At 41.8% G+C, this 16,506-nt stretch overlaps 1 protein-coding gene across 1 annotated transcript in view; it reads right to left on the bottom strand.

Annotated features, from left to right (window-relative positions):
• The window catches only part of FAM184B (family with sequence similarity 184 member B), an 88,691-nt gene that overhangs the window by 69,425 nt on the left and 2,760 nt on the right, over positions 1-16,506 (bottom strand). Inside the window, exon 3 of the mRNA XM_089524752.1 lies at positions 6,919-7,062. Within this exon, the coding sequence (XP_089380878.1) occupies positions 6,919-7,023 (105 nt within the window). The 5' untranslated portion in view covers positions 7,024-7,062. The remainder of the gene's footprint in view (positions 1-6,918; positions 7,063-16,506) is intronic.

Below are 16,506 nucleotides of genomic sequence, written 5' to 3'. Positions count from 1 at the left end.
AGCATTCTTCCCTCTGGGAGACGCCGACCAAGCTGGGAAATGCTGAGCCTGGCATTGCGGGGGGGGGGGGGGGGGTTCAAAACACACACACACACACACACACACACCACACACAACCCCCCCCCCTTTCTTCTACTGTCTTCTCCCATTTTGGGTCCAAGTGGGTCCTGGACTGCAAGCACTGGGACTCTTGGGACGTATTGAAACAAAGGACAGGACTTGCCCATAGACAAGCATTATTTGGAGGATATTTAGGGAAACCATACTTGCCCATAGGGGATCATTGGGGAATACTTGCCCATAGGGAAAACATACTTGCCCATACGGAATCATTGGAGAATACCTGCCCATAATTGCCCATAGGGGATCATTGGGGAACACTTGCCCATAGGGAAACCATGCTTCTCCATAGGGGATCATTGGGGAACACTTGCCCATAGGGAAAACATACTTGCCCATAGGGGATTATTGGGGAATACTTGCCCATAGGGAAACCATACATGTCCATAGGGAATCATTGGAGAATACCTGCCCATACTTGCCCATAGGGGATCATTGGGGAATACTTGCCCATAGGGAAAACATGCTTGCCCATAGGGGATCACTCGAGAACACTTGCCCATAGGGAAAACATGCTTGCCCATATGGGATCACTGGGGAACACTTGCCCATAAGGAAAACATTTGCCCATAGGGGATCATTGGGGAATACTTGCCCATAGGGAAAACATACTTGCCCTTAGGGGATCATTGAGGAACACTTGCCCATAGGGAAACCATGCTTGTCCATAGGGGATCATTGGGGAACACTTGCCCATAGGGTAAACCATACTTGCCCATAAGGAATCATTGGGGAACACTTGCCCATAGGGAAACCATACATGCCCATAGGGAATCATTGGAGAATACCTGCCCATACTTGCCCGTAGGGAATCATTGGGGAACACTTGCGCATAGGGAAAACATGCTTGCCCATAGGGGATCACTGGAGAACACTTGCCCATAGGGAAACCATGCTTGTCCATAGGGGATCATTGGGGAATACTTGCCCATAGGGAAAACATACTTGCCCTTAGGGGATCATTGAGGAACACTTGCCCATAGGGAAACCATGCTTGTCCATAGGGGATCATTGGGGAATACTTGCCCATAGGGAAAACATGCTTGCCCATAGGGGATCATTGGGGAATACTTGCCCATAGGGAAAACATGCTTGCCCATATGGGATCACTGGGGAACACTTGCCCATAAGGAAAACATTTGCCCATAGGGGATCATTGGGGAATACTTGCCCATAGGGAAAACATACTTGCCCATAGGGATCATTGGGGAATACTTGCCCATAGGGAAAACATACTTGCCCTTAGGGGATCATTGAGGAACACTTGCCCATAGGGAAACCATACATGCCCATAGGGAATCATTGGAGAATACCTGCCCATACTTGCCCGTGGGGAACACTTGCCCATAGGGAAACCATACTTGTCCATAGGGGATCATTGGGGAACACTTGCCCATAGGGAAATCATACTTCCTCATGGGGAATCATTGGGGAACACTTGCCCATAGGGAAACCATACTTGCTCATAGGGAATCAGTGAGGAACACTTGCCCATAGGGAAACCATACTTGTTCATAGGGGATAATTGGGGAACACTTGCCCGTAGGGAAACCATACTTGCTAGTAGGGAAACCATACTTGCCCATAGGGAATCACTGGGGAATATTTGCCCCTAGGAAATCATTGGAGAGTACTTGTTATGGGCAAGTATTTTCCAATGATTCTCTATGGGAATGTATGGTTTCTCTATGGGCAAGTACAGTTGCCCCTTTGAACTCACAGGGATGCGTTGCGGACCCCCCCCCCCCCCGCAAGTTCAAAATCTCACATATATTCAAGCCCCATAGGCTTGAATGGGGCATGTGCTTGCAGGGCATGCGCTATGGGCGCATGCCCTATTAATGTTTATAGTGGTCACCCTCCACAGATTTCCAAGTCCGCACATTTCAAGTTTGTGGACTTGGAGGGGCGACTGTGCTGTCATTTGTTTTAGCGCATGCCACTCTTGGCTGCTGCTTGGTGGGTTTGCCTCCCACACCATCCTCCATTACATCCACACCGTAGAAACCATCCTGTATGGATGTGAGAGTTGGACACTGAAGGAAGCAGACAGAAAGAACATCATCTCATTTGAAATGTAGTGCTGGAGAAGAGTACTTAGGACACCATGGACAGCCAAAAAGACAAACAAATGGGTTCTTAAACAGATCAGACCACGGCTCTCCTTCGAAGCAAAGATGATTCAGTTGAAACTATTGTATTTTGGCCACATGAGAAGGCATGGATTACTAGAAAAAACAATAATTGTAGGAAAGGTAGAGGGTAGAAGAAATAGAGGAAGACCACAAACCAGATGGATAGACTCGATCAGGGGAGTTTGGGCAAGGGCTTGCAGGATCTGGGCAGGGCAGTGGAGGATAGGGATTCTTGGAGATGTCTCATTCACAGGGTCGCCATGAGTCAGAACCGACTCAAGGGCAGCTAATAACGATAGGCAGCAAGTAAGGTAGCTCCCTGTATCCTCTTGTATATATTTCCCCTTATAACTCCCTGATCATTAAAAATACCAACTGCAAGTCAGGTCTCATCTGAAGTACTGCATTCATTTATGGGCACCTCAACAACAAACTACCATGCCCAGAATTCCATACCATTGAACTGTGGCGGTTAAACTGGATTATTTCTGCAGTGCAAATTCAGTCTCAATTTCCTAGATGACCCCCTCCACAAGTTGGCACAAGAAATCCTACAAGTGGTTTTGCACGCCTCTCTTTCCCCAGTGCTCCTGTTCAGGGTGGCCAGATGTTCCAAGCGAAAAGCAAGACACAGCACAGCAAAATGTAGGACATTCAAGAAAACATGGAGGACATGACAAAATAAAAAGCTAACAACACTCATTGAAATATAAATTCATGCTTCTTAGTGATGCTCAAAATAGAGGACATTTTGAAATGCCTCCTAGACAGAAAGTTGAAATGTAGGCCATGTCCTGGACAATGAGGATGTCTAGTTACTCTGTCCCTGTTCCTTGTCCGAAATGCTCGCCTGGTTCACAGGCTGACTCCAAGTAGGAATAGAGGAAAATGAGGCAGTTGGCTCTTGGTCCACTTTCTTCATTGTTGTTGTGTGCCTTCAAGTCGTTTCTGACTTATAGCGACCCAAAGGTAAACTCATCATGGGGTTTTCTTGGCAAGTTTCTTCAGAAGGGGCTTGACATGGCTATCCTCTGAGGCTGAGAGGATGTGACACCTAAGGTTACCCACTGGGTTTCCATGGCTGAGTCAGGATGCAGATCCTTGTCTCCAGAGTCCTAGTCCAGAGCTCAAACCACTACACCAGATCTTCCCGCTTTCTTCACACCAAGCAAAATGCACAGTTGCTTGTGTCCTTTTCCTAAGGGTTGCCAGTGATTAGCAATCCATTTTTGGAGGGCTATGCTTAGCCCACTTGGCTCAGTCCCACGCCTTGAATGGAAGAGGGCAAACTGAGGTCACTTCTCAATTGAAATAGAATCAGTTACAACCTAGAGAAGAAAGTAATCTGTCTTGTTGCCAACCAGCAGGTGGGTAGCCAGCTGAGAGAACTGGAGGAGGCAAGACTCAGCACCCAAGAGAGGAAACAGAGGAGGATTTTGAAGTATAATCTTTCCACAGGTGGAAGGGGAAAATATTATTTAAAACCAAACAGGTTCAGTAAGTATGTTAACTGCCAACTCAAAAATGCCAATTGTTCCCTTCTTCCCTGTTTTTACAAGGCTTTTAGAATGCAAGAGTTGAAGATTCATCGCTCAAGAACAGCACCGCACACTTGCTGCTAAATTCAACAAAACCTATTTTAGTTACATGCTTTTAAGTAACCTTGCTCAGGATTGCTCTGCCAGACCCTGAAGGAGCACCTAACATTGAGGATGTGAAAATCTATAGCTTATTTCCATATAAAATACAAAACCCGCATTCATTCGTGAAATAATCCCACAGTCATATACCCTCGAATTCCAAAAAATATCATCTGGACCTTAGTGTAAGAGACATAAATTTAAAATAGCAGAGCCCAGTACTTTGGATTTTTGTGTATAAGGACTGTGAACACACTTCTCTGATAAAATAAATGTTTATTTATTTATTGGATTTTTTTTTAATCCCACCTTTCTCCCAAAATGGGATTCAAGGCTTTCTTCATTTCAGTAACATAATCTGGAGGAGGGGTAAATTTCTTATTTTTGAGATTAAATGGGAGTCCAAAACCCTTGCCAATTGCCCAGAGTATATGCTAGTCTGTCAACTGCTCATCTTCCTATGCCCTTTTATACAAGTTAGAAGCCATAGTTTTCACTGGTGAAAAAGACAACTAAAAGTTTTTAAAGTTGCTGTCCTTTGCACTTTCACTTGGGTTGGTGTTTCAGTGGGTGAACCTAGGAGGTACTCTTGCAAATAAGCAGGTATCAGGTTGGGAAATATGAGTGTAGTCCCAGTACTGCTGAATCTCATGCTTATGACCTGAACCAGAATTAACTGGGAAATGCAATAGTCATTGTACATAGGACTATGACCTGTAAGGCTGCAAGACTATGGCCCATTTACCTGGAAGTCCCACTGAATTCAGTAATCTCACTTTGTAGGACTGTGCTGTAAGAAATTTTTGTTGTTAGCTGCCTTGGAGTCAGCATTCTTATGGTGACCGTGTGAATGAAACATCTCTGGTCTCCCTATTCTCAACCTCTCCGATCAGGTCTTGTGGGTTCGAGCCCATGAACTCCCTGACTGAATCCATCCATCTGGTGTGCTTTTTGTCTTTCTTCTGCCTTCTACCTTTCCTAGCATCATTGTCTATTCTAATGAGCTATGCCTTCTCATGATGTGGCTGAAGTGTCCATACTCAGCTGTCCATACTGTGAATAACTTTACATGGTATGGGCAACACAAGGTTGTGGGGGAACAGTTTTAAAAACAAAGCAACAATTTTGGGGGAGGGGTTAAAATGGGATTGTTTTTTTTTCTTTAAACCTGTTTTTGCATTAACGTTTTGATGAAAAAAAATTGAATCCTGTTTATTATATTACTACACTCATCCCTTGATATCCAAGGGATTTGCCATTCACGGTTTTGATCATTCATGGATGGCAAGTCCTCCCAGCCTCCCCACTGGCGCTGGGGCCTGTAATCCATGCTGGCCGCATGGGGACTTGCTTTCCCAGCAGTGCTCATTTTTGGTGCTCCTTTATTACTGTTGTTGTTTTTGTTGCTGTGTTATATAGTTCTATACTCCTTTCTTTTAACCAGTAACAATTTTTTACAGCCACAATATAAATGTAGAAAAACTGACAATGATATAACATAGCAAATAAAATGACTCCTATGTACAAACCCCTTTTCTGTTTTACCACTGAACAACTGCAGCCTGTCCCTAGGTAGTTTGAATTAATAAACAGGATTTTTTTAATATATAGTTTATAGTTAAATTTCCATACCACTACAATAACTTATGTTGGTTCTCTGTACTGCCTAGATCAGTGATTTCCAAACTTTGTTCCTGTATGTGTTTTGAACTAAGAGGCTAAACAGACTGCCCCAATAGATGCTGCTCGTTCTTAAAGCAGTGAAAAGCTGCCCTTGGTGCAGCAGCGATGGCTTTTCAGGGTTTCTTTGGCATAGTGCATCTAAAGCTGCACCAAAGAAATGGGGTGATGCTGCCCACTGTCTGGTTGAGTGGGCAGCCTGACACCAGTATCAGGGAGGAGTCAGGGTGTGCAGCATGTGGTTGCCACACCCCCACTCTGCCCTGATGCTGGCGTTTATTGCCAGTCTGTTTAGCCCCTAAGTCCTAGAAGCCCCAACCACTTTGGTCAACAGTCAGGAATCCTGGGAGCTGAAGTCCAAAACATCTGGAGGGGCAAAGTTTCGGAATCACTGGCTTAGATTCTCCTATCTTTGCCATTGTCTGTAAAAAAAAAATTAAAACCTATCTTTCCAAAGCTGCATGACACTTGAGAAGAAAAAATCCAAATCAGATTCTATGCTTCACTGAAGAGCTATTTCATCTCTCGGGTTCATCCTTTTCTGGTGCCATCTTCTGAATGCATCTGTAGTAGCTGAAGAGATTAAACAAGGTGATGCTTACTGTTCAGATATTTGTCACCCAGGTATTGACTGTGTGAAGAGGCCAATGGGAACTGGAATACCAGCCTCACTCCCTCCTTCATGTGCACACTGCTTACTCACAAGTAACCAGTGTCAGTCTAAAGAGCAGTAGGGTTTCCTCTATGGGAAGTGCAGAAGCTGAGCCTTCCAGGGACCACTGACAAGTCAGCTGTGGCCTGGCTTGCCTAGGGATTGTGGCTGAGCTGAGACTCACTCTGCATCTTCCCATTGTATTCTTGGGCACTAAATGCATGAACAGAGCTTCAAGGTTAAGGAAAAAAGGAAAGGGTGGCAGCAGATTTCAGTAATTTATTACGAGACACAAAGACATTCTCAAAAAACGATGGTTGAAGAAAAGGTAAGGGAAGCTCATTTTGATTAAAGTGCAGAAAAGGATGTTTCTTCATAGTTTCCCATTAACTGATTCCCATTAGTAATGCTATATAAGCTACCACTGTTCTGTAATAAATTTTAAAAATGAAGTTAGAAGGAGAAAGACAGAACCATTAATCAAAGGTATAATGGCAAAAAAGAATGGAGAAAGATGGAGGGTTAAGAAAGGAAAATAAAATTAATCAAGCAAAACAGAGAACAAGTGTAAATGTGTGTCTATATAAAATTTGCCATAAAGCAATAATATTTTTTGATCTGATCAAAAATGCCCCACAGCAAACTCTTCTCACAGCAACCCAGCAAAGTGCCCAACATTATTTCCGCTGACCTTTTCACTCTTGCACTCATTCCAATGATTCCTGATCTCTCTCTCTCTCTCTTCATGCCATGGGCTGGATCTGCTGCAAAATGAAACACTGGCCTCCAGCATCATCTTTAATCCCAAGAATGCTTCTGGGTTCCAGTAGCAGTTCTAGAAAATAAAAACAGAACTTTGATTTGAAGCGTACCTTGCCAAAAATTGGGAAAAAACCCACACTGACATGGTGGTGGAGAGGAGCATTTGAAAGGCTAGAAGGGTTTGCTTGGTTTTGTCTTTACTGTATGTATACTTTATTCTCTTTGTTGCTGCTGTGTGTGTTGGTTAGCTAGTTTTTCTTTTGATGTGGTTTTTCCTTTGAGCATTTCCAATCTGCATTTTGTCAAATGGGTGATTTTATTGTGCTTTGTGGAGCCAAATGAGGCTCAGATCCATATGTGCTCAGCATTATTTCCAACTTATTTGTCTCTGAAACTCATAACTGCATTCTGTGAAATGGGCACTGGAGCAAAAAAAATGTGGACATTATTGTAATTTTCAGTTATGGTAACACATCTGATTTGTACTTGAACATTTTTAGACTCGTTTGTTCTAACAAATTGTTATTTTCTGATTAGTTACCATAGTAGACATAGTAATTTTCAGCACCTCCCATGGCATCCATTTTGTGAAACCATCTATAACACTCTCTGAGATGTTTAAATGCTCTTATTAACCACAAAAGTTTAAGAACCCTTCAGACAGACTATGGTCCAAAACACAATGCAGGCATAATTCAGTTTGGGACTGCTTTAACTGCCCTGACTCAATGCTAGGGAATTCTGGGATCTGTAATTTTTGAGACATTTAACCTTCTCTGTCACAGAGCTCTGGTGCCACAATAAACTACAGTTCCCAGGATTCCCTAGCACTGAGCCAGGGCAGTTAAAGCAGTCTCAAACTGGATTATTTCTGCAGTGTGTTTTGCACCTATGTTAGCCAAACCAAAAACACTGGAATTTATCACATGGGAGAAATCAATTTCAAATGAAAAGAAAGTGGGGCCAGAACGCATTCACGTGAATTCGCTAGTTCAGCAAATTTACATGAATTCGAATTGCATTCGAACTGGCTTCCCATTGCCCGAAAATACTCTGCCATTGCTCGAAATTGTGTGTGGTAGTCTATCACGCAATAACGTTAAACCCCATGATTGTGTTCAGATTGCCATTGGATTATACTTCCAATTTCCCTTGTCTGATAAACTCCACTGATTTCCAGTGAGTGAATCATATGAGACCTGATTGTTATTAATTTGATATAGCCCTAACCAGGTGAAAAATAAATTTCAGCAAGGGCTACTAGGACAGGGAAACATATGCCCTATATTACAAATATAAACAGTGGTAATTACTCAAATTCATAGCCAAAACTCAGGAAAACAAATGAGTCCTTTGTGAGGGACAGAAATAACAAGCTATATGGTAATAATATCAAAATTGGATGTTAATTTTAGGTGGTGAGTCAATAAAAATGATTTCAGTAGTCCCATCTTTAAGTAGTTGATGACAACCTCTAGAATCCATGTCCTGAATCTAGATTCACTATTCACTGGTAGGTATAGTGACATTGTTGGCCTATGAATCAGTCCTAACTTTAAAAGTGGATTATAAAGACACTGAAATAATTAAATATTTTCTAAATCTTGGTTCAGTCATCAGTCAGAATGGAGATCTCAGTCAGGAAATCAGAAGCAGGTTCCAGAGAGCAGCATTGGGAGATCCTTCTTAAACTCTATATCTTTGAAGCCGTGAAGTGCCTTGAGGTCCCATCTTATTCTCCATACTATTTAATTTCTATATGTAGCCACTGGGTGAGGTCATGAAGGATTTGGGGGGCCATCTGTATGCTGATGACACACTCAGCTCTAATTTGTTGATGGCACTAAAGCCTTTGTTGTTGGAATAGGTTGAGACTGTGCAGTGCTGGAACAGTGCCCAGATGCTGTAATGGGCTGTATGGGTGGAAATGAACAGATGCTGAATCTCAATAAGATGAAGGCTCTTTTAATTTGTGATTCTTGGGTCTGGAAACTGAGTAAACAGCCTTTCTTGGATGGGGTTACACTCCCTGAGAGAGCAGATGTGTACCTTGGAAGTACCTCTGGTTCCATCTTTGTCTCTGGAGGCTCAAGTGGACTCAAATGATTCAGAGTGCTTGGAATCAGCTTTGATTGATCAACCAGCTACTGGACTGAGATAACCTAGCTACAGTAGTTCATGTAGGTAAGGTCCTAATTAGACTTCTATAATGAGTTCTACATATCCTGTCTGATCTTGGCAGCTACCTACAGTCAGCCCTGGGTCGTACTTGGGTGGGAGACTGCCAATGAATACAAGGTATTGTAGGCTACCATATATATTCGTGTACAAGTCAACCTCATGTATAAGTCGAAGGAAGGTTTCAGGGTCAAAATCCTGTATTTTGATATGACCCGTGGATAAAGGATAAAACTTTGGGGGCTATAAGAAAGGATGGAAAGGGGAAAATACCACTTCCATCCCTCCTTCTCCTTCTCTGGACCTCTCCGAACCGATTCCCAGATGCTAGAGGAGAGGTTTTAACATCATATTGAGAAAGGGAACAAGTGGATTCAAAAGGAGAGTTGTTTCCATAGGAAGCCAGGTCTTGCAAAATGGAGCAAAGAAAGAAGCAAGTGGATTTAAATGGGGAGATTTTTCTGTAGGAAGACAAGTCTTGCAAAATGGAACAGAGAAAGAAGCAAGTGGATTTAAATGGGGAGATTCTCTGCTAGGAAGGAAAGGCTTGCAAAAGGAGCAGAGAAAAAAGCAAGTGAATTTAAATGGAGAGGTTTCTTCGATAGGAAGCAAAGGCTTGCAAAATGGACTGGAGGGGGGAGGAACTGGTGTTCAGTGGAGATTGGGGCATCAGACTTGCTTGCTTTAGGACCTTTCTAAGCACCACTGATGTACTGACACTTATATAAGTCTACCCTAAATTTTAGGGTCAATTTTGAGGCATACATTTCTCGACTTATAGTCAAGTATATATGGTATATTTCAGCAGAAAGAACTGGCAAAACCACTTCTGAGTATTCCTTGCCAAAGAAAACCCTATGAAAATTAATGGGGTCATCATAAGTCAATAGGCGACTTAAAGATTCATACACAATGAGCTCTACATAGGACTGCCCCTGAAGATGACTTGAAAGTTGCAACTGGTGTCAAATGCAGCTGTCAGATTGAATGCTATAGTCTGTAAACTGTAACAAATGTCTTAAATAAATTGTGCTGATTGCCAGTATACTTCAATTATGCTGGCAATTAGATCTAAAACCCTAAGCAGCTTGAGACCTTGATACCTGATAGAGACCCTCCCCCTATATACACCTGCATGAAGACTGAAATCCAGAGGGAGGACTGTTTTCCACCAATGGGACACTAAGGTGTGGGAGGATACAGAAAAGGGTTTTCTTGGCTGTGCCCCCCCCCCCGCCAGCCTTACAGAATGCCCTCCTCTTAAAAACTCGACTGGGGACAATACTGTACTCATTTCAGTGCCAAGTACAAGAAAACCCATTGGGCCCTAATAGATACACTCCAGCATATCTGTATATATGGTTGTAAATTGTTTTAATGTTTTAAACCTGTTCCCAATTTGCTAAATTGTTTAATATGTTTTTAATCTATTTAATCGTATTGTTTTAAATGGCTTGATATGTAGCATTTATTTTACTTGAATGCTGCCCTAAAATCTCATGATACAATGTGGGATATAAATATTTTAATAAATATAGTAAATAAGTGATAATGCTTCACCAGTGTGAAATAATTTTTTTAGATAATATAGCCAAAATCACATCTACATCCCATTGCTATGTAGTTAAATCATAAAGAAATAAAGGTCGAAGGGGCACCTGGTTACCCTAAGAAAGTTGCAGTTCCAGAGAAAACATCATCTTTCCTTTGTATGCTGAGACTAATAGGACTGTCTCCTTGAACACTACTACAGCATAATCCAAAAACATAACTTTTCCAAACTCTTGCCTGACTTTCTCCATGTTGCTGTTAGCAGAGCAGAAACTCCTACTGTAGTGCAACCTCAAGAGAACGCTGTATAGTTTTCATATACAGTACACGAAACAGTCTGTTTGGAAATGTTCTAGTGCCTTAGGATATATAGTTGTAAACACAGCAGTTAAACACTCCATAGCATACCTCTATTGATATATTTTTACAAGGACATCTCAGTGTTCTGTGGATTTCAGGCTGCAGCCATTTATTGTGCCTGACTGATTCAGAGGTCAGCAAACATTACTTCATAGCTGGCAGAGCACTGGATGTAAATCATTTGGAGAACACTAATTGATTACTAGAAGGCTGCAGCCAAGACATTCACTGGTTGATTCTAATCATTATATGAAGAAAGATGCCTCCATTCTGGATGAAAAAAGATTCCACCTCATTCCCTTCTGGGTTGGGTCGCCTGCTATTTTTATTTCCTAGAGTGTTACTAAGACTCATATGTAACCCGGTCACCTTCTTCGAATAAATAAAGATGATACCGGAGGCATCTTAAATTGCAGTAAACCAGCCTCTCAATCAAAAATAATAAAAATTAAAAATATTTGTTTAAAAAAGTCAGGAAGACTGGCGGACATCACGACAGGTGTGTGCAGGCATCCAGGGATAGGCTGCATCTGTAATAGGGGTGGGCAGTGTCCGTAGATTGGCGTACTTTGAGAGTTAAAAGGACCACATTTGTCCCACTCCACCGTTTTCAGCCTCTGTAATGGCCACCCTGATACACTGCTTTAGGGAAGCTTTAGATTGTCCAGTCATACTCTTAGATGTTTCCAAGGATGCTAGTGGCCTGTGAGACTATACTGCTCCCCTCCCTTTTGCATCTGGTTCAGGCTGAAAGAAACCGTCTACACTTCCAGTTTTGGAGGGATAGGAAACCCTCTCCAGATGTAAAACAGGTCTGCTCACCCTGGAAATGACAACTACTTCCCCAATGCAGGACCCTAACTTTAGAAATCTATAACCTACCTTTTGACATTGGAGAGAAAGGGAAGAATAATGAAATGAAATAAATGTAACATTCCCCCCCCCCCCCGCCCTACCTTTGAGGCAACCTTGTGTTTTTGACTGCAAATAGATGCTCCACAAATATATTAACAAAGAAAACTAAAAAAGCAATCTTGCTGAGGAGGGAGCTAGCTTGTTTTCTGCTGCTCCAGAGACTAGGACCTGAGGAAATGGATGCAAGCTGCAGGAGAAGAGATTCTACCTCAACATTAGGAGGAACCTGCTGACATTAAGGGCTGTTTGACAGTGGAACACACTCCCTCGGAGTGTAGTGGAGTCTCTTTCATCTTCAAGCAGAGGCTGGATGGCCGTTTGCCGGTTATGCTTTGACTGAGAGTTCCTGCATGGCAGGGGGTTGGACTGGATGGCCCTTGTGGTCTCTTCCAACTCTATGATTCTGTGAGTCTATGTGTACTTCAAAAGTCAGCCCCACTGAGTTCAATGGAATCTATTTTTAAGTGTGTACAGTACTGTAACAGCTTTGCAGAGCAATCCTCACAGGGATAGAATACACAATCTGCCATGTCCAAATAATAATAATAATAATAATAATAATAATAATAATAATATAATATTTATACCCCACTCTTCAGCCAAGGCTATCCCAGCGGCTTACAATTTGTTAATTAGACATTTCCCTGCCCTCAGGCTTACAATCTAAAAAAAGACAAGACACAAAAGAAGAAAGAAATGGCAACAGGGAAGGGGAAAATTCCAGCAGATCTGCTCTGATAATTTTTACACTTAATGTACTCCCATTGAGTTTTTGGGCTGTGGTGGTAATTCCAGTTCCAGACTGGCAGCTGAGAAAGGATGGGAATTTGGATCCTAAAGATCTCTAAGGAACGGCTGCCCACAATGCTCCAGCCTGATAATTTTCTTGAACGCCTCATATTTTGTGGTGCCTTGTCCTCTTTTGCAGTTATGGCATCTGGTCACCCTGTTAGAGCTTTGGACTATGACTCTCAAGAAACCCACTGGGTGACCTTGGGCAAGTCCCAGTCTCTCAGCCTCAGAAGATGGCAGTGGCAAACATCTCTGAAGAAACTTGCCAAGAAAACACTGTGATAGGGTTGCCATAAGTCGGAAATGACTTGAAGGCAAACAACAATAGAAGTAGCAATAGCAAGTACATTTCTATACCGCTTATCAGAGAATTTAAGCACTCTCTAAGCGGTTTACAATATGTAAGCTAATTGCCCCCAACAAGCTGGGTACTCATTTTAGTGACCTACAGAAGGATGCAAGGAGCCCCTGGGATCAAACTCACAACCTTGTGGTTGCAGTATGGACTTTTAACCACTGCACCACTAGAGCCCATAACACACTCCACAACTAGATATCCATATCAGGCATGCTTCTCTTGTTGGTAGAGAAGAACCTTTATGCCATTCTAAAATCTTCCAGCCAGCAAATGTCAATGCTATACAAAGATGTTTTTTCCCCAGACACATGCTTTTCATGATATCCTTGCTGTTGTCCTGTGTTTAGCTGTGTCATTATTTTTATTCTGTGCATTTGTGTCTGACTTTCTATCAGAAAGGGGGAGAATGACTTGTGCAGGAAGTCTGTATAATCCTTTCGGATGCTAAGGTTCATCTTGTTAATACCGTGGAATTCAACCAGTACATTACATTCTGAGTGTGTTTTGACAATAGTTGGGTGTTTGTTTTTTTTAAAGTGTATGTTTGACATACCACCAATGACATTACTTTTCCACGGAGACCATGTGCTCCTGTGAGGCAAGAGGCTATGCTGATGGCAGCAGTGCTCCCATGTCAGACAGGCTTTTGCTGAGGAACCAGACTAAATGTGCCAAGCAGCTACTGAGCAGCAGCAACAGTGGAGGGTGACACTGGCGGAGGATCTCTTACAGACAATGGCAGTGGCATCATAGCTAATACTTGTTAAAGCTTGTTAGTACTGTGTGGATGGAGGAACCTCATTTTGAAGATCTTTTACCACAAAAACTCTGTGATGAGACAATCCAAAATGAAATGAGACAGCTCCAGAAGATGAAACTGCCAGGTTGAATGACATTCAACAAGCTATGGGGGTAGAGCAGAAGACAACTACAAGTAGCACTGTGGCTAATGCGGAAGTGGAGTCAAGCCAAAAAGATGTTCAACTGCTGATGTGCTCAGAGACAAAAGGAAAGTCTGAAGTCACACAACACAAGACATCAGTACACGGAAAGTGATGATTTACATAACTTTAAAGTAGACAATGAAGACATTGAAGTAGTTCAAAATATTCCATACCTTGACTCAGTCATTACTCAGAATGGAGACTGAAGCCAAGAAATCAGATTAAGACTAGGTCTTAGAAGGGCAGCTATAAAGGAAATGGACAAGATTTTGAAATATAAAACTGTATCACTGAATAATAAAGTTAGGTTGGTCCATGTCATCATGTGTCCATTTGTATGTATGGTTTGAACAAGTACTGTACAGTAAAGAAAGCTGATTGGAAGAAAATCAACTAATTTGAAATGTGGTGAAAAGTTCTACAAATACCGTGGACAAATTTATTTGTCAATGGATCCTTGAACAAATCAAACCTGTACCCTCCACAGAAGCCAAGATGACTAAACTGAGATTGTTGTAACTTGGACATAACATGAGGTGACATGACTTACTAGAAAAGATAATAATGCTTGGTAAAGTAGAAGGCAGTAGGAAAAGAGGAAGCCTACATTTCAGATGGATGGACTCAAGCAAGCAAGCTAACGCACTGAGTCTTCAAGACTGGAGTGTTGGTGGTATGGTGACTTGGAGGTCTCTCATTCATGGGGTCATCATAAATCAGAGTCACCTGAAGGGCAGTTAACAACAATTAATGTTGACATACTACATAGCTTCTTTATGACACTCAAGGAAATATAAGCATGGTTTGCTACAGTGCTTTCACTTTTTATGTATTGAAGGCAGTTCTCCTTTCATAACCAAACCCTTCATTATTCATAAGGATTTATTTTTTGGGGGAACCCATAGGCCAAGCCAACATTTCAAAATAATTATGGTGTTTTGACCAGGGAAACAACGGAGGAAACTGAAATCTAGGACCAGACTGACGCCTAGTGGCAAATCTTTGAAAGGTGTTTTCCGAAAATGTGACGGCTGTCCCAGATGATATCCTCCCTCCCTCCATAGTCAAAGACAAGACTTAGACATAATATTCCTACATAGCTACAAATTATCATCACCAGAATTTATGAAAAATGAACCTTTTCCCACAGATAATGTATTAGTTATAACAAGGCAAAGCAAACACACACACCATACCAGAAGTGCATGCGTCTGAAGAAGTAGGCTCAATATGAAAGCTCATGCTACCAGTGTCTTTCTTTCATTTAATCTCAAAGGTGCTACAAGATCTTTTTGTGTATTGATTTTCCAGACTAACATGGCCATGTCTTTGATTTATATACTTTGCTTCACCAGTCTCTGTATATCTAACAATGATGGACAAATTGAGGTGTATGGAAAAAGCTGAGCTCAAAGACTTGAAATCCTGTTCTGTACACACCAAACCATCTTCCCCTTTCAAAGTCTAACCCTTATCACATTTTAAAATTCTTTTCTTAACTGTCATATCCATTATCTCCCATCAACTAATTAATCAGTGTCTAGTACCTGCCAGCATCCCTTCCCTGCTCTCACACCCTACCTAATTTGTTCTAAAATATCAATCTATAAAATGTTTTTCCATTTATATACAAACGTGTACAAGCACATCAAATCACTGGACACCGAATGTACCAGACTGCAGATCTAACTAACAGTTTGTGGAATTTAAAAGGAATAAAAACAAGGCATTTACATTTCAATTTCATTCTTGACATCTTTTAGAAGACAAAATGTGGCACAGCGGGCTCTTGTTATCTGCTGGGGTTTGGATCCTGGACCCTCTGTGGATACCAAAATCCATGGATGCTTAGGCATAGTAAAATTAAATGCACTGGCATAGTAAAATTATTATTATTATGCTTTATTTATATAGCGCTGTAGATTTACACAGCGCTGTACATACAATCAGTAATGGTGCCCCTTATATAAAATGCCAAAATCAAGTTTTGTATTTTGAAATTTATAATTTTAAAAATATTTTCAAGCTGTGGATGGTTGAATCCATGCATAAAGAATCTGTTGATATGGAGGGCCAACTGTGGCCTGTTACAGACTGCCAAAATAAAGCTGCTTCGGGTCTCTTTGGAGGTATGCTGTTTAAATGATGCATGCATCCTAAGAATCCGGAAGCTGCACCAAAGCTGCACTCCAGTGCTTAGGAATGGAGTGTGGCTTTGGCGCGACCTCCGGACTCTTAGGACCCATGCATCATTTAAACAGCATACCTCCAAAGAGACCAGAAGCAGCTTTATTTTGGCAGTCTGTAACAGGCCTCAATTTCCTACAACCAGGACACTCCCAGCCTTTCCTCTGGAAAAGAAACTTACCACTGAAGAACAGTCCATTATATACAGTGGTACCCCGGGATACGAATTGAT

This window comes from Sceloporus occidentalis, unplaced genomic scaffold (genome assembly GCF_023333645.1).
Source record: "Sceloporus occidentalis isolate IW3139 unplaced genomic scaffold, rSceOcc1.0.p SCAF_5, whole genome shotgun sequence".
NCBI classification, from domain to species: Eukaryota; Metazoa; Chordata; class Lepidosauria; order Squamata; family Phrynosomatidae; genus Sceloporus; species Sceloporus occidentalis.
Note: the sequence above shows the minus strand (reverse complement) of the source record. Positions and strands in the feature narration are given on the sequence as shown.